Genomic DNA, 23456 nt, shown 5'->3' on the forward strand with positions numbered 1-23456 from the left:
AAAATTTTCTTTTATGACAGCATTATCACATAACACTGAACAGAGTTCACATCAACATATACACATACTAATAAAAACATACTTGTAGGTTAAATTCATCTATAAAAAAAACAATTCAAATGGCAAATTCAAATGTTTGCAACATGTCAAAAAACTCAAACCCAATATTCAGATTGGCCCCTGCCTTGGCAGCAGGCAAACTAAGGCAAAGACAGAGAAGCCCAAATTTTACTCTGCTGTCAGTCTCCCTCCTCAACAACTACCTCTGGCCTCATCTTCTATTCTCTCCTATAATTAATGTCATCAGAGAAGAAGTAAGCAAGTCCATTCTCTAAAGCAACTGAGTATTTTGTCATCTTAACTTACCATCTATAGAACACTCCACCCAATAAGAGATACCTATTTTTCTCAAGTACACAGGCATATTTGGATAGGCCATGTGCTATTTCTGCCTTTTGCTTTCTTGAAGTCCTGGGAACTAAATTCAAGGCCTTGGATATGTTACACAAGTGCTCTCTGCCACTGTGTTACATCCAAACTCCACACGCCGACTCATTAAAAGACTGAAATCTCAGGGCATGTGGCTCAGAAACTGAATGCTTACTAACACTCACAAGGGCCTGTATTCAGTACATGCATGCATACTAATATATGTTTTGCCTGGTGATGTGACAGGTTTGTAACATCAATACTCCAGGAAAAGAGGACTGTGAGACCAGCCGGAACTATGTAGTGAGACCTGCCTCACTAGTCCATAAATACTGAAGTTATACAAAGTGTTTTCTCTGTCCAAACTGGAGTTCTTCAAGAAACTAAAAGCCAGGACTGGAGAGATGGCTCACCAATTAGGAGCACTTACTGCTCTTAAGGAGGACCTGGTTCATTTTCTAGAACCCTATGTTGGTTCACAACCATTCAGGTCCAGGAGATCAGATGCCCTCTTTCTGACTTCCATAGGCACCAAGAACACACATAGGCAAAACACCCACTCCCTCATAAAATAAATAAACCTTTTGTAAAAGAAATAAAAATTGATATAAAGTCAAGAAATTAAATTTCTTTCAAAATTTTTCATTTTCTAAATTCTTTGTCATGTTCTTCTAAATAAGCCATGTGTCACAAGGCAGGTACCTCAGCACTCTAGAGGCTAAGACAGAAATACTACCTCAAATCTGAGGCCTGCATAAACAAGGATAGAATGAGAACTCACTCAAAATATGAAAAACAAAAACAAAAATAAAAATTTAAGTATCCGCCAAAGCAGTTAAGTGAGGTAAATTTAAATTACAAATGCCTCTAGGAGACAATTAGCAAATTAATCTCTTTTCAACCTTCCTCAACCTGAAAAAACTAGAAAAAGAAGGGGACACTAAGGTAAAACTAAGCATGTGAAGACAATAAAAATATTATGGGAGAAAGCAATAAAACAGAGAAGAAAAGGCAATGATACAAAAAAGTTAATTCTTTTAGATTTTAGCTATACTGGCAAAGAGAGAGAGAGAGAGAGAGAGAGAGAGAGAGAGAAAAGAGAAAAAGAGGAAGAGAGAGAGAAAGTCACAGAAATCAAAAAATGTAATTACAAGGAGCAATCATAAACAATTTTGTGCCAGCAAATTAGTCAACTTATAAGAAATGGAAACATTCCTATAAAGAAACCAAATACTAACATATTCACAGAAGACCACAGATCTGCACAAACTTGTCATTTAAAGTATCCCTAAGAAGAAATAGCCAGGCAGCATCACAGATTTAACCTACCAGATGTTTACAACAAACAAACAAATAAACAAAAATGCTTGGTAACATACTCTATGAGAACATAAAAGGAAAGGCAGAATTTCCCAACTCATTCTTAAAGGCTGGTTCTAAATTAGTAACAAAATTACAAAGATATCAGAAAAAAACTATATATTAAGATTCTATAAGACCATAAAATTCCTCAACAGAACAACATCTAAAAAGAATTACATACTATCACTAAGTAGAATTTATCCTAGAATTAGTTTGGTTCAATAATTAAAAAAAAAAAAAATGCAATTTACAATGCTTATTTTTTTAAAAAACACAATTTCTATAGATGTAAAATAGGAAAGACCCATAGTCATTCATAATTTTAAATGAAGTCAATAAACTAGGAATAAAAGAAAACTCCCTTAACCAAATGAAAAAAAAAAAACTTTACAAAAAAAATCAACAGCTAACAGCCTCTAATCTGGCAATAAACACTGGTCCCAGAAGAGCCAAGAAAGAAGGTCTTCTATTCTGCACTTTATCACAGGATGTAGCCAATGGAATCAAACAGAAAAAGAACCCACCCAAATAGCAAAGGAAATCAGTAAACTGCATTATTCACAGACAACATTGATTCTGTACACAGAATATATGGATTTTTTTTACCCAATCTCCACAACCAAGTGAATTTAACAAAATTTAAGATAAATAACTCAAAAACAAAATTAATTTGTATTTCTACATATAAGCATGGTCTCTCACTAAACCTAGAGCTCATTTATTGGCTTGCCAGGAAGCCCCTGGGATCACCCTGTCTCTGCTTCCCAGAGCTGGATTACAGGAATACACTGCCGTGCCCCACTTTTTGTGAGGGCAATAGGGATTTGAACACTGGTGCTCATGCAGACACATAATATTTTACAACAAGGCAATCTTACCGATTTGTTCCATCCAGGTTTGATTTATGGATGAAATTAAGTTTTGCATCTGCCCAATAAAGCTTCCGCTCCTCATAATCCAGAGTCAGTCCATTTGGCCAGTAAATTTCAGTGTTTATTATAACAAAACGACTTGAGCCATCCATTCCAGCACGTTCTATCTTTGGCACTTCTCCCCAGTCTGTCCAGTACATGAACCTAAAAATAATTAAAAAGAAAAAAACATGACATAAATAACCACAAAATATTTTGTAATTATCACTATTAGATAAGGCTTTCTCAGAAATCTTTTTTCCCAAAAAATAAAATAATCTACTCCTTGAAACCAATACAGAAATGTGTCTGATTCAGACAGTAACACCCAGGAATGCAAAAACAGAGATCAAACTTTATCTGAAAAAAAAAAAAAAAAAAAAAACATTTATACTGTCCCACTGTATCTATCTATCTCACAGATTACTTATTAACAAAGATAAAATGGCAACTATACAGAGAGTAAGTCTGGATGACAACACTGCAATACTGAAAACAAGCTGTCTAATGGCAGTAACCTCAGTAAGGAACAGAACCGACATGATAAATGCTATACTGTGGTGTATTGGAAACAATAAGGCTTTATTTATGTAGTTTGACACCCTACTCCTGCCAATCCCCATAGAATGTCTAGCCTCAATGGAATGGCACATAAAAAAGCTCAAATTGAAAGACACGCTATAAAATTGGCCTCTCGACAACACTGATGTCACGAAAGTGACAGAAAGGCCAAGGAACCAATCTAGACTGGAGGAGGCCAAGCACAATAACTAAATGAAGTCTAATACTCTCGTCACAGAAGGAAAAACAATTTCCCTTGATGTAAGTGAAACTATGCTATGCATCAATAACAGCACATCTTTTGAAAGCTAACAGAGGTACTATGAACTGTAAATGAGGCTGCATTCGGACTAGTAGAAGCACTTGCAGACTAAGTGTAACAACCTGAGCCCCAGAGCCCACACGGTAGGAGAGTAAACTGTCTCTGAACCCCATATGAGTCCTACAAAATTTGTATACCCCATACACACACACAAAGAATTTAAGTTTAAATACGAGGCAACCAATAAATGTGTTAAAACCCAAATAAAATATGGAATGATGAATTGCCTGGGCTTGCATCTACTAACACCGCCCCGCTTGCTTCAGTGCCTAATCAAAGAAACGACGGGAGGAAAACACCTGACTTACATATCACTTCTAACAAGTCTGTGAAACATGCACTGTTCCATACCATATTTCAAACAAGAAACTTCGGAAAATTAACTTCGGTACTCGTCACACAGCTAGCAAATGGAGAACAGAAATTAAAAAAAAAAAAATCTCTCTACTTCTAAAGCGGAGACTCATGCTATAGATCACAGCCGTGGCATTTAGTCAATAGAAAGCAGCAGATTCTCCCTAAATTGAAAACGATGGCTGGACACTGTCTAGTCTGAGTCGGAGAAGGACTAGCTCATACGAAGGTTTTTGTTCTAAGAGTAACATAAATGCACTTGGAGACTTTTTAAGCTGAAGATCAAATGGCTGGTTCTGTGTTCCAGGAAGAGTAGGGGGAACTGGAGGTCAGAGGCAGTGAGAAGACTAAGGGGTTGAAACGAACATGGAGCAGCGCTCGGCGCAGTCTTGACGTGGCTGCTTTGCTCACTCAAGGTCTACTTTGCTAGTGTTTTCATCTAGGGGCAGCATTTTCAGTATCACTGTCTAAGGAATCTGTACCTAAAAATGAAATAAAGAGAAAAATCAAGCTGCTTGTAGGTTTTTTGCCCTTGATTTGATTTCTCTATGTGTTTAAATAATGCAGATGCATTCTCAAATGACCACGCTTGCCTTGGACTTGCTGCAGCAGAGACTGCACGCACACTCGTGGTGTAATCCCTGTGGACACTGAGACATGCACCACACCAAGCTGTTTTGTTCTACTTCTACTTTTCTTTGAAACTATCTCATGCAGGCTGGCCCCAAGCTAACTCTGTAGCTTGGGGTGACCTTGACTACTAGCCTGTGCTACCATGCTGGGCTTACATTCTGTCCGTTACTCATACTTTGATATGCACATCAGACATAAGTTAGGTTGATTACCCCCACTGACATAAAACTGAAATCACTTATTATAAAGTTCTACCACAGGCCACTTCCTCTGATCACCTATCTCAGTCTCTACCTTCAACCACCACATTATGAAGGTTTAATGGATCAGTGAAGTCATAGCTTGTATGATCCAGTCAACTCTGAACACGATTACATCAGTGACCAAGCCTGTTAAACAGGCTTTCTACCCAAACTGTAACAAATAACAAGCTGGTTTGTAAAAAAGACATTAGAAGTCATGCAAACGATAAAACAAGTTTACTCAGAATGCGGAACAGCTTCTTACAAATCAATATGAAGGAAACCAATTACACTTTAGACAGGAGGCAGGGATATCCGGCTAAGTAGGACAACACTTATAAGGTCTTGGGTGTAATGCCCCGGGCTGTTTAAAAAGGGGGGACGTGTTGTGGGTATAAACATGGTTTTTGTTTTGATCCCAGGTGTAAGATACAGGACTCATTCAGATTGTCCACAGAAGCTATTTGCCTACTACAGGCTCTGAGAGGGGCCCTTTGCCAGGTGTAGATAGTTTAAATCTGAGAGCTCTGGAGAGAGAATAAACGCCAGGGCCCAGAGAGTGTTAAGAGAGCTCCAAGAAAGAAGGCTGCTGGTGTCCACCCCTGCTGTTCCTGGTTGCTGTTGATGCAGTTTGAAGAGAAGTCAAAGTTATCCTGAAACAAAGACTGGGCTTGCCCCAAGGAACCTGACAACCCTAGCCAGCAGGAAGTAGCTAAGAAAAACTATGCCCCATCTCCCCACTAACCTTTCTCTCCTACCTCGTGCTGCGGTGTTAGAAGGGACTGAGGTGGAGTAGGGAGAAAGAGATATTAAGAAACGCAAATAAAATAGTTAAAAAGTATGCCAAAGGCGGGGGGGGGGGGGGGGTGTAGACCTTGACAGCCATTACATCAGCTATATAAACAACTAATCAGGACTCGAAAACAGAAATAACCATTATATATGTATAGGTGTATATATGTATATATATGTGTGTGTGTGTATATGCGTGTGTGTGTATATATATGTGTGTATATATATATATATATATATACACACATGCATACACACACACTTTTTTTTAATTTTGGCAAGTATGTGGTGAGGTGGGAATATAAAATGGCATGGCCACTTTAATAAAACACACAATTCAGTTTTAAGATATTAAAACTGGATTTGTCAGGCAACCCAGCAATTTCTCCCTACCCAAGAGACAGGAAATACTATGTTCATACACAGACTTGCACATGAACACTCACATCAGTGTTACTAACAACAGGAAAAAGTAGAAACCTGCAAAATTTTACATTAAAGGATGAAACAATTAAAACAAAATATTCATATAACAGAATAGTGGGCATGAGAAGAAGCATCACACGTGACACATAAGTTTGTGACAGACCTCAGAAATACTATCATAAAGTGGAAGAAGCCAGACAAACTGATTTACATGCTGTCTGACTCCATCTGAGTCAAAAGTCCTTTAAAAGCAACTATAAAAATAAAGGAAACTAGCAGCTACTTGGGGCACTGAGAGCAAGTACCTCTGCCAGGAGATGGATGCCCTAAACCTGATGGTTCTCTTGTCAGTCAGTAAGAACTGTGGAACTGTGAGAGCAGGATGGGTGGAGAGGCAGCGTTTACAGAATGTATTGTGAAGAGCTGGCCCAACAAGGCCATGGGAGATACTGCCATTACCCCACGTAAGAGTAACAGGCCCACTCCTGCAGGTTACACTTTCTGAACTAAATTCAAGCCACAAGTATTCAAAATGACCTTGTCAATTCTTTGAAGATTCAAATAATCCTTTATAATGTCACTGAACATAGCATCAAAAACATACTGTGAAAACAGAGAAAAGTGGCTGCAATGTTATTTAAATAATTCCAGGAAATAATTTTTAGTACATGCAATTGGCAGCAGACAGAGACAAAAAGTCCATCTTTTGAGAAAAAAAGTAACAGGGTAGAGATGAAAGCAAAGACATAGCAGGCATGGTGAATGGTTTCTGTAAGTCTCTGGGAGGAAAACAATGCCTTTAAAGAAGCGAGACATCAGTACATCCTAGAATAAATACAGCTGTTAAGATAAAGGGGGGATCTGACATAGTAGTATGACATATAGTAGATGGTTTGGAGAAACACTCTAACAGGGAGCTGTTATTTTCAGTTACTAGCTGTACAATTTACAGTTACAAATCCTTTAGTCATGAAGCACTTACCAAGAAAGGCAGTGTGGCAAAATGTCTCAGAAAACAGTGCTTTGCCACTTCCTATGGTGACCGTGAGCAATTATTCAACCTCTCTGTCCCTCAACAACAGAGTTACCTCACAAAACTCAGAAGCCCTCCTTGCATGCTGTTGTTTCTCACTCCAGAAGTAAAGGGCAAAGACCTTAGCACAGTCTAGTTCTGATCAGCTGAGTTCCTACCAGCATCTTCAGCTTCCACACATCCATGGGTCAGGTATCATAATGTAGCTGCATCCCTCTCCATATTACCTTTCTCCAAGTTTGACTCCAATAGTACAATACTGCTTCCCTAAATTTGATCAATGCTCCTTCATAAACTTCAGTGTCTTACAGTCATAGAATTTATGGTAACTAATTAATGTCTACGATTCTTTGCTTCTGACCCATTTAAGTTTTATACAGTTTTCTGAATAAGAAAAGGTAAAAAAGTATTCTTTTTTCATTTCTCGAATAACAGAAATATTCCTTTTTCTGAGGTTTATGACTTCCCACGTGGTGATTCCTTTAAGATTTTATTTTTAGGGGTATGTGTTCATAGATCTGTGTGTGGGCACTGAATGTGAAAGAAGGTGCCCATGGAGACATTTAATTTCCCGGGAGCTTGAGTTATAAGAAGTTGTGACCCACCTAACCTGGGAAGCAAACTTAGATCCTCTGCAAGAACAGTACGTGCTCTTAACCACTAAGACATCTCTCCAGCCCCTCTATGGGCTGATTCTTGACAATCTATTGATTATATAATAGCTTCTATCTAAATGATTTAGCAAAAAAAGAAAAAGAAAAAGTGACATTAAAGAATGAGTTGGCAAAGAAAGTGAGTAGGGATTCACAATGAATTTGAGGATTTTGTGGCAAGATTTCATTAGTTTGACATGCTAATTTACAATCTGAATATTCACCATTCAAAAGACACACTTTTAATAAAGATTTTAACCTTATTCTAGATTCCAGATCTCTTCTCCTTTATATATTTCAGAAGGGCAGTGATTCCCACCAGACATAAAGACACCCGAGTTGAACCTCGAGAGAAGAAACATTCCAGAAAGGGGAAACACACCAGGGAACAAATATGTGTAAAAAGGAACTTGAGAGCATAGATTCTATTATTTACTTCAGCATAAAACAGAAGTGCTGAGATAAGAGACAGAAGTGATCAAATCATCACAACAGAACTGTTTCTAAGAACTCAGATGCTTAAACTTCATTTTTTAAAAGTGGGGGCAGGGAGAGTAAATGTCCATATGGTTTGGAGCACGGTCTCTTTTCACTGCTACATATGCCAGGCTACTTGGCCTGGGAGCTTCCTGTTTCTGCTTCTCATTGCATCTTACAGGCTTGCTACCAATTCAGCTTTCCATGGCTTCTAGGATCCAAACTCGGGTCTTGTTTGTATGGCAAGCACTTTATCTACTAAGACATCTCTCCAGCCCAATAAATTTGGCTGATTTACCTAGGGGTGGGGGCATTTTATACATATCACCATAGCAACTAATTCTATTTAGAGGAATAAAAACCACAGGTATTACTTAGGGATCTGCTTTAATTTTTCGTATGAAAAATGATGGGAGAGTAATGAAGCAACAGTAACTGAATGGTAAAAATATACATTTATACAAAACCTAGCTTTCCAGATCCATCTTTTAAGTTTCCTGCACTACATCCTCATGATAAGATTAACAAATGTTTTCCTCTAACTGGTGACTTCTTGTGGTACTCCATTCACAAAGACTAAAGCACAGCTCAGTCAAAACTGTGGTATAATACCACTGGTCTTGTCTCTGACCCTACACTAAACACAGTGATTAAATATTCTTCCCAAAAGACATCATACAGTTCCTTACTACTCCTATATTTTAACAAATACCATCTTTTCCCATCCTAACTTAAAATGTTAACAAGCACTAATAATTCTAGCATTGTAGCTATACCAGTAACTTCTACCATGCTAGTCATTCCACAATAAATACCCACAATTTAAAGCAGAATATATGAGACATCTATTAAAGGAACTAAGTACAGGCAACATGAGCTTAAGAAGAGAGAACCTCATCATACTGGCATCTGTCTGACTTGAGCTTCTTTTTGGGGGGGAATGGGGGGAGACACATATCTGTGCATGATGTCACACCTCTGTGTGCTCCTATGTGCCTTGTTGTGTTAAAAAAAAGGGACCTTAAGTCATCCACCACCTCTGGCTCTCATAATCTTTCCACTCATCCTAATCTTAAGTTCACATGAATAAAGGTAACGCATGGTAGAGCTCCTACTAGTCTAACTTTGGAACGTTTTTTAAAGTATCTAAACTTTGACTTTGTATCCTATATTAGTAGGAGCCAGATATTGATATTTTTTAATTTCCCCTTAATATTTTAATAAAATGAAAGGGCCAAGTAGAGTTTTCTTAGGACCTGATTTATTTATTTATAAGTTTTTTTAATTGTGTCATCTCCTTTTATCTATTGTATCACAATCATTCTTCCAACATTTTAGGAAAGGGGAAAACAAAGCAAGATTCAATCGGTAGCAAAGACATTCACAAACCCCAAGAGCATGCATATTCACTCACAAAATGCTGTCACAGATACCTGGCACTGGAGGGGGAGGGAGGGGCCAGCCAGCATCTAAATTACTTCCATGTACTTAAAAGAATGCTCCATTTTATGAGGTAGAGCCACATCTTGAAAGTGCAGGAAAAAAAACAGCAGATATTTGTTTTCCAATCCTCCCCTGCAATCAGTACAAGCTGCACAAGCCCCAGTCACTGCCAATCAGACAGATCAACCTCAACTTTTGGCTGTCAGGGGAAACATCTGAATTTAGGTTGCGACTCAAGGACCTGGAGTTAGAAGTGAGCCTGGTCAAAAGAGCAAATTTCAGGTCAGGCTGGTCCAAAAGAAGTTTGTCTCAAAAACAGGAAAAAAAAGGAAAAGAAAAAAAAAAAGAAGAAGTATGAAAAGGAGGTGGCAGAGGCAGAAGAGGAGGAAGCAGCAGAAAGCATCACACGCAATTCATTCCAGTGAGGCTGTAGATCGCTTACGTTCATTGGTCTTCTTCAATCCAATTTCACAAGTGTCTAAAGGAGTTTTAGGGTTATACGTCATCTTACATCAGTGTCAAAAGAGATGAGCACACTACTAACAGTACTCCCTGCACAGAGCCAGCTATGGGTGTGATCTGTAGCATTGTTCCTATAGAGTCCAACCCAAGTTCTATTGTTTAGGAAATTCTAGAAGTAACCCAACAGCTTTCTACCTAGAATCTTTTGGTAACGTAACTAAAAAGATTTCTTTTGATTGAAACTATGAATACTAACACACACTCTTACTTAGACCCAAAGCCATCCCAACAAATCCCTTTAGATCTTCCCGCTTCTAACAAAGGGCACTTTCAAGTCATACAGTTCTTTCTACAACCATGGCCAATGGCCTCACTGCTGGTCAAGTGGCAGCCCAACCTCCCTTGCTGTGCACATATCAAAAGAGTGTCTTGATGTAAACTGATAAGAAACGACAGACCAAAAGGCCAACCCAGCACTAACAAGATACTTATGTCACCATAATCAATGAAACGGAGTTGAGAGAAACCCCAAATGAGCAGTTAGCATTACCCATACATTCATAACTGCAAATCTGGTGTTCATCAGCATTTTGGGAGGCTGCAGCACAGCTATAAGGTAGGTAGGTATTAAAAACTGGGATTTTATGAGCAAGTTCTCGTTAGCATGTTTTCTTCCCTCTCTCCTGACACACAAAATAGCAACAGCTACTGCAGGGATTTTCATCCTTGGCAACTGAGAGCAACCTAAGAAACTTACTAAGAATGGCACTGACTTGGATCCTTCCACCAGATGTTCTAACTTAATTGGTCTGAGCTGAAACCAGCAATCAATGTATTTTTTTTAATTATTTTTGTAAGAGTACCAAGTAATACGGTTCACTATAGCATTTTCAAACATAACTTGTTTTTGTTGATCCTCCTCTCCTACCTTGATCCCCTGGCCTCTCCCGTACCCTTACATCTCCAACAGTCCACAGCCTCCACATGTCATATGTTTGACTACCCAACCTTCCTCAAAGCCTCTTTTCTCCATGTCATTTCATGACCTAGACCCACACTCACACCCATATATATGGACATACATACATTAAAAGCTAAGACCCACATAGGAGAGAGAACATGTGGTTCTTATCTTTCTGAGTCTGGGTTAACGCACTTAATAATTTCCAGATGCATCTATTTTCCTACAAATTTCATATTTTCATTTTTCTTTATAGCTGAATAAAATTCCATTTAAGTCTCAAACAGGGACTGGAGATACGGCTCAGTGGGTAGAGTACATGCCACGTCAGCCTGACTACCTTGGCTTAGATCCCCAGGGAAAATCACTAGAAGCTTGGGGGCCAGGTATATGCAGCTGTGTACAAGAGACCCTGTCTCCACACATGGAAGGCGAGGGCTGACACAGGTGGACATGTGCACACATGCATGCATGTACACACACAGAGACAGGAAGACAGACAGAGAGACAAACAGACTGACAGGGACAGGGACAGAGACAGAAAGAGAAAGCCCCAGACAAGTATGGTGGTGCACACCTGTATTTATAAGCAAGACTCTATCTCCAAATAAAACTGGAAGAAAAAAGAAATTCCCAAGGAATTCTAACAGCTTCAGACAGTGTTTTGAACCAGTGAAGTAGAATAGGATTTTTCTCAATACCTGTTTATCCATCATGTCCTGTTCTTATACTGGTGCTGTTAATGTGTTGAATTCATTAACCTTCTGACTCAGAACATTAGCCTCGGGTGTCTCAGAAGCGCTGCAGGTCCACATATAATAGCAAAGCACAGAATAAATCCCTTCCCACGTAACAGCTTTTTATTTCTTTGAAATGTCTGAGAACAAGAACTTTAAAATTTCACAATAACCATTTAAAACTGAACTGAAAATTGGGTTTTTTTCAGGCTGGAGACATGGCTCAGGTTAGGGGCACTGGCTACTCTTCCAAAGGTGCTGAGTTCAGTTCCCAGCAACCACACAGTGGCCCACAACCATCTGTAAGAGATCAGGGAGCCTTTTCTAGCATGCAGGTGTGCATGCAGACAGAACACTGTGTACTAAACAGACGGACAGATTTTTTAAAAAAGAATCTAAAGTTTCTCCAACCACCATCCAAGATTTTTAGTAGCTAATTCTCTACATGGAAAGATTTTATTTAGCTAACTCATCTAATATATTCTAGTTTGTCTTTTCTAGTAAGATTGATATGATAAATATTTTCTAAAAAGTTTTTTCTCTTTAGAAAATACAGCCAAAGGGCAATGTTCCAGTCACCCAAAATGAATACAACTTGCTACAGCCCATAACTGTTTGTACATTCAGTCCCAGGGATCTGACACCCAGGCAAAACACTCATATAAATAAAATTTTAAAGATTAATTAAGGAATAGGAAAGGGTAAATTGTGGTGAAGAACAGGAGGGCAAGGTAGAATAGGAAAAATGGTAAGGATAAACAACACTAAAGACTTTTTTTTTTAAGTCATATGGAAACCTACTTCTGCAGAAGTTCCTAAAATATATCTATACATATACACTAAAAGAGTCAAAATGGAGTTACCTTACAGCAGGACAGCAATGCCCCTACCAAACACCATAAGGCTAACAAAGAAAGAGCCTGGTCCCAGAAATTAATTACTTCCTCTGAAGTTGACTAAGCAGTGAGGTCTCTAATGACCCCCACAAACATATAAGCTATTGCCAGATCCTGGTTACTCTCCAGAACCTGATGATTAGACCCTATTGCTGAAGACACTACATACTCAAGTCCTAGAATATGAAGAAATCAAGCTGGTACTCACCTGGAACCTTCATCCCTAAACTGCCTAGCTTTCACAGTGGTAGAAGGTACACAGTGCATGCTACCAGAGGAGAAACATAACCATCCATCTTACCCAGGTATAAACCCTGGGAGCTACAGTAACAATGTTATGCTAACAAAACATGACAGCTGGTGCAAAATAAGTGAACTTTCTGTCCCAGTGTCCTTGCTATTCTGGTTTGGATCTCTGTATACCCTTTTAGCAAAAAATGCTGTGCTGAGCTAGTTTTGCTTTGGTCATGTGTTCTTTTGCACAACAATGAAATTATTCTTTGTTTCTAACAGTCTCCTAATCAAGTAGTATGAAATTGGCAACTTAACCTCTGATTTTCTTAACCAGTATTAGAACAGCCTGCCAATTTCCAAATTAAATTACGCTGGGTGTCTGGCTAAGACTGAAAGTGGTAATCAGCATGGAAGAATTAGCATATTGGTCTTCCAATCTACCATTAGACAGGATCTCTTCGTCTTCTCATTTATTCAGGTCTCTTCTTTGACGTAAGCTTCTCCTTTGCAGTTTCCAGCACAGAGATCTGCATGTTTCAGTTATAGTTATGCTTAAGCATTCCATGTTTTAGTGTAAATTATACTGTATAACATTTTAATTTCCAGTTGTTCCTTGCTACTGCGTGTGTGCATGCATAGTGAGGGATAGTTGGGTGCATAGGTGCCACAGCACAAATGCATAGCGTAGGCCACAAGACAACTTAGTTAAGAGTCCTCCCCTTCCATCCTTACGAGTTCCAGGTGTCAATGGCTTGTATCCAGATTTGTGCAGCAGGTGCCTTACCCAATCTCAACAGCCCTGTAACTGCTTTACATTCAATTTCTACCCTGTGATCTTGCTCAAATAACTTATTAGTTCTAGTAACCACTCATAGTGTTTTTTTAAGGTTTGTTTTAATTATGTGTTTGTGTGTGTATGTGCATGTGTGCACAACTGTTCATGGAGTCTAGAAGAGGACATTAGATCCCTTAGAGCTGGAATTACAAACATAGATTCTAGGAAAGAATTCTGGCCTTCTGCATACAGAGCAACAACTCTTAATCACTGAGCCACCTCTCCTTCCTTGAACTTTTTTTTAATACATAATTATGCTTATAAATAGAGACAATTTTCCCCAAACTGTACTTCTTCCTTTTTCCTCTTCCCTCAAATTTCTTGTAGAAAAGGCACCCTGTGCAAGACAAGGTCCAGTTAGTGCTGATCTTTCTCCTACTACAATCTATTACTGATTAAAATCCATTCTTACAATGTTAACATGTGGCTTTATCTTTGATAGAACATAATTGTATGCAGTTATTATAATACTGAAACTAAAGGGTGAATTTTACTATGTATAAATTATGTCTCCATTAAAATTTTAATTTTTTTATTTATTATAATTTATTCACTTTGTATCCCAGCTGTAGCTCCCTCTCCAAGTCCCTTCCATTCATTCCCACTCTCCCTCCCTCTTCTCCTCCCTTGCCCCTTCCCCAGTCCACTGATAGGCTAGGGTCAGATGGAAGGGGAGGAGGACCTCCCCTATCAGGTCTCATCAGGACTGGCTGCACTATCTTCCTCTGTTAAGGCTGCCCTGCCCAGGAGGGAGGTGATCAAAGAGCCAGCCACTGAGTTCATGTCAGAGACAATCCCTGCTACTCTAACTAGGGGACCCACTTGGACACTGAGCTGCCATGGGATACATCTGTGCAGGGGTTCTAGATTATCTCCATGCATGGTCCTTGGTTGGAGTAACAGTCTCAGAAAAGAGCCCTGGGCCTAGATTTTTTGTTTCTGTTGCTCTCCTTGTGGAGCTCCAGTCCCCTCTAGGTCTATCTCCCCCTTCCAGATTCCATGCACACTGCCCAAAGTTTGGCTATGAGGCTCAGCATCTGCTTTGATACCCTGCTGGGTAGAGTCTTTCAGAGGCCCTCTGTGGTAGGTTCCTGTCTTGTTCCTTCTTCTCACCCTCTTCCAATATCTATCCCGTTTGCCTTTCTGAATGCAGATTGAGCATCTTACCCAGGGTCCTCCTTGATTAGCTTCTTTAGGTGCGCAGATTTTAGTATGATTATCCTATATTATATGTCTAGTGTCCATTTATAAGTGAGTATATACCATGTGTGTCTTTCTGCTTCTGGGATACCTCACTCAGGATCATCTTTTCTAGTTTCCACCGTCTGCCTGCAAATTTCATGATTTCCTTGTTTTTAATTGCTGAGTATTTAATTGCTTAGTGTAAATGTACCACAATTTCTGTATCCATTCCTCAATTGAGCGGCATCTGGGTTGTTTCCAGATCCTGGCTATTATGAATAAAGCTGCTATGAACATGGTTGAGCAAATGTCCTTGTTGTATACTTGAGCATAGTTTGGATATATGCCCAGGAGTGGTATAGCTGGATCTTGAGGTAGCACTATTCCTAATTGTCTGAGAAAGCGCCAGATTGATTTCCAAAGTGGATTTACAAGTTTATATTCCCACCAGCAACGGAGGAGGGTTCCCTTTTCTCCACATCCTCTCCAGCATGTGTTGTCACTTAAGTTTTTGATCTTGGGCATTCTGACAGGTATAAGGTGAAATCTCAGAGTCATTTTGATTTGCATTTCTCTGATGACTAAGGATGTTGAGCATTTCTTTAAGTGTTTCTCTGCCATTTGATATTCCTCTACTGAGAATTCTGTTTAGCTCTGTATCCATTTTTAATTGGGTTGATTTGTTAGTGCTTAGAGTTCTTTATATATTTTGGATATTAGCCCTCTGTCAGATGTAGGGCTAGTGAAGATATTTTCCCAATCTGTAGGCTGCCGTTTTGTTCTACTAACAGTGTTCTTTGCATTACAGAAGTGTTCCAGTTTCATGAGGTCCCAGTTATTAACTGTTGATCTTAGAGGCTAAGCTGCTGGTGTTCTGTTCAGGAAGTTGTCTCCTGTGCCAATGGGTTCAAGGCTCTGCCCCACTTTTTCTTCTAACAGGTTTCACGTGTCTGGTTTTATGTTGAGGTCTTTGATCCACTTGGACTTTAGTTTTGTGCAGGGTGATAAGTATGCATCTATTCACATTTTTCTACATGTAGATACCCAGTTAGACTGGCACCATTTGTTGAAGATGCTGTCTTTTTTTCATTGTATGGTTTTGGCATCTTCGTAAAAAATCAGGTGTCCATAAGTGTGTGGGTTTATTTCTGGGTCTTCTATTTGATCCCAATGATCCACCAGCCTGTTTCTGGTACTGTTTCTATGCCAGTACCATGCAATTTTTATTACTGTTGCTCTGTAGTACAGCTTGAGATCAGGGATGGAGATATCTCCAGAATATCTTTTATTGTACAGGATTGCTTTAGCGATTCTGGGTTTCTTGTTACTCCACATGAAGTTAAGAATTCTTCTTTTAAGGTCTGTGAAGTTTTGTGTTGGTAATTTGATAGGAACTGCATTGAATCTGTAGATTGCTTTTGGTAAGATGCCATTTTTACTATGTTAATCCTGCCAAGCCATGAGCATTCCATTAAAATTTTTAAAATATGTTTAAAAAATTTTCAAACCACCAGCAATGATTCCCCTTATCAATAAGTTAGATCAAAAATAGTCAATGAGTCACATGATCATCTAAAATGTTGAAAAGTCATAAGCATTGCTTTCAGAATTTTTGATTCTAGGAACAACTAAAAGCATACGCCTTTCTCAGAGACAAGCAATGACCAGCAATCTGACCACACCATGTTTCTGTATGGCTCCATAAGCTAAGAATGATCTCTATATCTTTTTTTAAGAATCGAAAAAACAAACTCCAGAAAGGAAAGATAAAAAATAAAAAAAAAAAATTTAAAAAAATCTATTTAACAAGGACCAAATGTGGCCTGCCAAAACTACAGTATTTACTATTTGAGCCTTTACAGAAAACATCTGCTACCCCTCTCTAAGCCCTGTTACTCAAAGTGTGGTCCTTGAGGCAACAAGCTCAGGAAAATCTCAAGCTCCACCTAGGAACAGAATCACTAACAAGAGAAAAAAAAACAAAGTGTATCTTTCTTGATGCTCTATCAGACACTGCACAGTCAGTACATTACATGAAGAAATTTTTATGGCACTCTAAAAAACACTAAGGAATATTTCCAGGTGCCTATAAAGCAACTGGCAATTGATCATTACTTGATCAATTCAGAAAAAAACACCAATTAAATCTTCATATGTGACTCAACTTATGAACCCCAAATTACATGACAGTCCGACATCAAAATAAAGTATTTAAAATCACCCTTCCAGATAATTTGGTATCAGATGCCAATATCGAGAAAAACAATGATGAAGACACACAATTTTTTCATTAGTATCTATTTCATTCAAGCCCTCATTTTACTGGGATGGGGGTGCCCTGAATTTTCACGCCACAAGCTTTTTATCAGCACCTCCAAGAAAAGCTTGTGACCAGACTATAAGTCCTGCCACAAGCCAAGTGTTTAATTAAGAGAGGAGGTACATGTGCTAACTATGCAAACATTATAGAATACTTTTCTTTAGGAATAAAAATGAAAGGAACTTTACATTTATATTTAACAAAATTATAAATACTACAAAATATCAAAGCCAGTCTGTGATCAAGAGGTTTGCATCAACACAAATTTCTCCCATACTGGAAGCATTCAGCAATACGGTTAATAATATATACCTGAGTAGGGAGGGTGGGATTGGGAGGGAATGAGGGAGCGGGATACAGCTGGGATATAGAGTTAATAAAATGTAACTAATAATAAAAATAAACTATATATATATATATATATATATATATATATATATATACACCTGAGTCTAGGATCTGCCCCCTTCCCTACCCTCACCCTTTGTCCCTGAGATCTGACAAATTCTACTCTGATTTATTTCTTAAATCAGTGGTTCTCAACCTTTCTAACGCTGTGACCATTTACTACAGTTCCTCATGTTGTTGTGATCCCAACCATAATATTATTTTGTTGCTAATTTATAAGTCTAATTTTGCTACTATTAAGAATAATGTAGGGCTGGAGAGATGGCTCAGTGGTTAAGAGCTCTGACTGCTCTTCCAGAGGTCCTGAGTTCAATTCCCAGCAACCACATGGTGGCTCACAACCATCTATACCTTCTACTGCTCTCTTCTGGCATTAAGGTGTACATAAAGATAGAACATTCGAAATAAATAAATAAAGTCTTAAAAAAAAAAAGATATTGACCCCTGTGGGATTTTTATATAAAAAAAAAAGAAGAATGTAAATATCTAGTATGCAGAATATCTGATATGAAACCCCTGTGAAAGGGTTAATCAACACCCCACACACGGCCCGTCACAACCCATAGGTTCAGAACCACTATCTTAAATGAAATACTCATTATGTACGATAATATACTTTCTATTCCAATCTTAACCCTGTTTTAATTCCAGGGTTAAAAACTTTGAGATTAATGGAATAAGGTTTAAAGGTATACTCTTCCTATATTAAACTAAGTGGCTAGGAGCAATTACTGCTGTTTCAGAAGTCCTGGGTTCCATTCCCAACTCCTACATGTTGCCTCACAAAATCCAGTTCCAGGAAATCGAAATCCCTCTTCTGAATTCTGCTGGCATCAGAAACACATGGTGCACATACACAGATGCAGGCACAACACTCATACTCATAAAAATAAATATTTTTAAAGGGAAAAATAAATCAATCTTTTTTCTTTCTTTTCGTATTTTAGAAATAGGCAGTGTAGAGATGGGCTTCTAGGATGGAAAAGCATCACATTACAAGACCTCAGGGCACCAGGAGCACAGGAACAGTGTTGCGATCACACACCGCTCTCACCCAGGCACTTAAGACTGTGGAGATCAGCTCCTTGGGTGGGATTCATCATCTTTTTTGAACTCAGAAGTGAAAACTAATTGGTGGGCACAGGTTAAGAAGTAAATTTGTTTTGCAGTGAACCTCTCTTAGGAGCTATGGATACCTAGAAGTACTATTACACAGAATTAATTCTGCAAGAATTTTTATCAACACACTCAAAAGTAATATTACGGAAACACTCGGCAGGTTTTGATAAATTATCTCCCCCAGTTTCTCAAAAGCCAGGCCACAGTCTTACGCAGAAGAAATCTCTTTTCATCAGCAATTATTAAGTTTTGGATTATGCAGCCTACTTGTCCCCTTATTTTGGCCTCTATGGCTTCCACTCTGGCTTTGAATTATAATGTAAACATATTTAATCGATACTAAAGAATTAAGGATGTGTGGTTACAGCCCTACTTTGAAACAGAAATCATGAAATCTAATACCAGGTTGTTATAAGCTGTTAATTAGTGTCCATATGAATATAATTTCACTGCTGTGTCTGGCCTGATAATCATTTGTAATGCTTTTTGAAAAATAATTTTAAATGGAGTAAAAGACAGAAGAAAGGCTTCATTTCAACTGAGAGGGAGTTCAAGTAACCACATACAGAGCTTTTAAGACATCAAAAACTGTTATACCAAAAAAGTAAAAAGCATCTCAAACTGATAAATTAGACACAAGCTACTTTATACAAATCTGTTGTATTTTTATAAACATGTTTTTTCTATGATTAGGTAAGGATAAAATAATTTTTTTTCAAAATCTTCATAAATCCTAAGTTTGGTATGTGCATTTGATCTGAGTCCACCTTTTAAAATAAAAACATTAAGAAATTTTTCATTGCAATAAATCTAAACTGAAGAGAGAAATGTTGACCCTTTACAAGATATAATTACAAAAAACAGTTAACATACCAGAATTGAGCTACAGAAACCAAGTGAACCAGATCTATATTAAGTCACAATTCATTTCAAGATCCTTAAGTTACTTATCTATAAAAGCCATTAACATACACACTAGGAAGAATTTTAAATTTAGTGAGCTATTATAATGATAATGTAGGCAAACTCCAAACTGCATGCACACTCAAGTTCTGCATGTTTTACTGCTCTTAAGAATGCATAAAATCCAACTACCTTAATAGGCAACATACAAGCGGTATGTTGGCGGTACAGTGGTAAGCAGAGCTGCCTTCCAATATACAAGATGTAAAAGTTAGAATGTCTAGCTCTAGTAATTTGGTAACAAGTTAACCAGGAGAACTACTACTCTTTTACTTGATTTGTACAAATAGACAAAATATATAAATACCTCTTTCAGTGTATAGCTAGAGTATCAAGGGGTGATCTGCAGAGACCAAACATGACAGAGTATAAAGGCATAACTTGATCAACTGGATGAACAACCCTAGGATTTTCTGATCTCAGAAACTAAAGGGCTTCTACACTGGTGGCAAATCGAAGATGAAAACAAACCCTGGAATGCACACAAGCTTGTGTTAAGATTCCTGCACAAGCACTGACTCTAGGAACTAAGCAGAACAATTTGCCCACCAGCAGAGAAAGCAAAGCTCCTCTGTCTTGGCTTAACCCACTCAAAAGGAGGTAAATGAAAGACTCGCCAAATACTGTACAGCCACAGAGCACCCTCACAAAGGTTGAGGGTGTGCATCTATCAGATAGAGTATAGGAACCCCAACTCCAGAGAGTCAGGCAGAATCATGCTTGGACTTAGGGAGGTTGAGGCAGGAGAATGGCCATAGTTCAAGACCAAACTTGTACTACAGTACAAGACCTTGTATTCCCAGGAGGATCATGAGGTTTAAGAGTAGCCTGGACCACAGAATAAGACCTGACTCAAACAAACAAACCAAGCTGAAAGTCTCATTCTTTAGGAACACAAAATGTCCTTCTTCCTAAGAAAACAATTTAAAGCATGAGTTAGGGTTGGGAATGTAGCTCCGGGTGGAGTGTTTACCTAGCACTGCAGTGGCCCCAGTTTCAATTTGGCAAGTTGGCAGCAAAAAAGCAAACAAAAACAAAAGGGTCATACAAAGAAAGCTTTCATTAAAAAAACAAAGCTCTGAAAGTATTATGCTATATATAAAGTCATTTAGTACCACAAATGTTCCATTTCAATATTCCCTTAATGAAAATGGACTTTAAATATGGAACAAAAATAAGTCTGACAATTCACACAGGAGGCAGAGGCAAGGAGAACTCTGAGCAGGAGGCCAGCAGGCCAGCCAGAGTTACATAGCTGAGACAAACAAAAAAAGGCAATTACAATTCATTAACTTGAGGCAAAACTATGAACATCACTTTTCATTAAAAAAAAAAAAAAACTGGTTGAGGGAAAAGACATTTTCAGGAAAAAAGTTCTATCCTAATACTTGAGAACATCTATACATACTCACATACTACCCCAATAGCCTAGATTCATATCCCAGAAGCAGTCACAACTTATAATAATATAATAATATTTCCTGACACGACTAATAATTTTCCTAACACACTAGTCCTTAATTTTTAGGTATTAACAACATATTTATTTATCTATTTATTTATTGTAAAAGTCAGTGAAGGGAGACCAAGGGTTGTTTTACAGGAAAAAAAAAAAGAATTTAAAAATATTACACATGTACAAAAATATAAACACATTATTTTTATAATGCATATAGGCTAATAAAAATGTTAATCCACTTCCAAATAAATATTAATTTAATTAAAAAATAGAAAACAGAAACCATAAATACAAATCCCTTGGCTACATTTTCCATTCTGCAAACAAACAAAAAAAAGATTCCTTTTACATTTTAAAATATTGGGGGGGGGGAGGTTAAGCAGGTTTTAAAGGCAAAATCGCTCAGAAAAAGAAAGGCCCAGTATAAGACATCTAATAATAGTAGAGTCAACTTTTTAAGGATCTGTTCTGTAGGAACAATTCTAAACTCGGCATCATAGTCCAAAGCTTTCTCAACTACTCTGAGGCTCTCACAACAGCTTGAACTATGCAATGAGACCTGAGCTTATGGGAGAAGAAAGATGTGAAAAGAGTATGGGGGTGGGGAAGAACTTGAGGGTACAGAAGAGAGCATGGGTAGAGAAGATAACAAAAAAAGAAAAAAGGACAACACGTACCTGTATGGAATTGTGAAAGTACAAAATATTTGTAAAATACATACATAAATAATTAATAATCACAAGTTTAAAAGAGGTGCGGAAGCCCACCCTTCTAAATATAGCACCCCTAAGTTGCTGACTTAAATATATACATGCAAAATAAAATGTTCTGATAATTCAGAATGCTTTCATAAAATGCCTACATTTGTAGTAAGACAGAGGGTCAGTCTGTAGCCCAGGCTAGCCTAGAACTCATTCATGTAATGTAACCTGGGGTAGCCTAAAATCAAGGTAATACACCTGCCTCAGCCTCCTAAATATTAGGATTATAGGTGTATACCATCATGTCTCACTCTCTTAAAATGTCTCTTTTAAAAGTTGATGTCATGATTGAGAGGAGCTTGTGGACAAGGTCTTGGGTTCAATCTCCATCATGTGTACACAGAGACAGACAGACAGAGAGACAGAGAGACAGACAGAGAGAAGAGACAGATGTAAAGAATCATTATTTTACAGAGGAGGAAATAGGTTCAAAGCCTTTACCCACTGAGCCATCTTACCAGGCCCAGGCTATCATTGTTAATTACTGGCTATAACTGTTAATTCACATAAGACAATGCTAAATTTACGTTTCCTTGAAAATCCTTTATATTCTTAAGAAGGAAAACTAATAGAATGTATTAACGAGAATACATTATGTGAATACTATTAATTTATAAAGTTCAGCCATTCAAAGCACACTCTCAAACACTTCAATGTGATAAGAACTAGTTTAGTCATCTTAATATACAATAAATATTTTAAACATAATCTATGATAATTAATTTCCCTAGCAGATGTATACATTAGGTCACTCTTTTTTATGGCCCTACCCCTTGAGTTTTTTGAGACATAATTTTACTAGATAGCTCAGGCTTGGCCTTGAACTTGCTATGCAGCCCAGGTTTGCCTCTAATTCCAGATCCTCCTACCTCCACCTCCTGAGTGTTTATACAAGCATTTTAAGTGAACTTCTAGTGTTATTAATGTTACACTTAACAATGAATATTTTAAAATGTATCTTTAAAACTTGAGCTTGCACCATTCAGCTGGCTAAGGCAGGAGGGTCTCAAGTTCATTGACCACACACAGGGTGAATTCAAACTGAATCACTAATGTTTAACATGGAAAATTATAGTGATTTGGAATCAAGCAGAAACATTCTAAGAATTCCTGTGAGACTTGCACCTGAACCAGGTTCTCAGCATCACGAGGGTCAGTATAGGTCAGTTAGCCCTGTGGGACTCAGAATGAGCTTTGCTTTTTAACTGTACAGGAATGTCCTTTATGCCCTATAAAAGGACAACACTGCTTCCTGGAACAATTTTCCTAAGACACATACTTTCTTATTCCTTGGCAGAATTCTACACTACGAGACAGTATTAAAAGTGGCGGCAGGGAAAGGGGTGGGGGGAACCAGACTAATACAGGTCCAATTTAGAAAACTCTTCTTCCAGGCTAGGCAATGAACTGCTCATACAAAGCGCTCCAGACACTGCACCAGTCCCCAGTGTTCAACAACCGCAGTAATTCAACCCCCTTCC

The 23456-nt window shown here is 38.1% G+C and overlaps 1 protein-coding gene across 2 annotated transcripts in view; it reads right to left on the reverse strand.

The window, feature by feature from the left end:
• Lrp6 (LDL receptor related protein 6) overlaps positions 1-23456 on the reverse strand; it is a 118381-nt gene that overhangs the window by 68708 nt on the left and 26217 nt on the right. For both annotated transcript variants that reach the window (XM_021641342.2, XM_021641340.2), the window contains one exon: positions 2670-2867. In XM_021641342.2, coding sequence (XP_021497017.1) covers positions 2670-2863 — 194 coding nt within the window. In that variant the 5' untranslated portion in view covers positions 2864-2867. The remainder of the gene's footprint in view (positions 1-2669; positions 2868-23456) is intronic.

Source organism: Meriones unguiculatus, chromosome 5 (assembly GCF_030254825.1).
Source record: "Meriones unguiculatus strain TT.TT164.6M chromosome 5, Bangor_MerUng_6.1, whole genome shotgun sequence".
Taxonomy (NCBI): Eukaryota; Metazoa; Chordata; class Mammalia; order Rodentia; family Muridae; genus Meriones; species Meriones unguiculatus.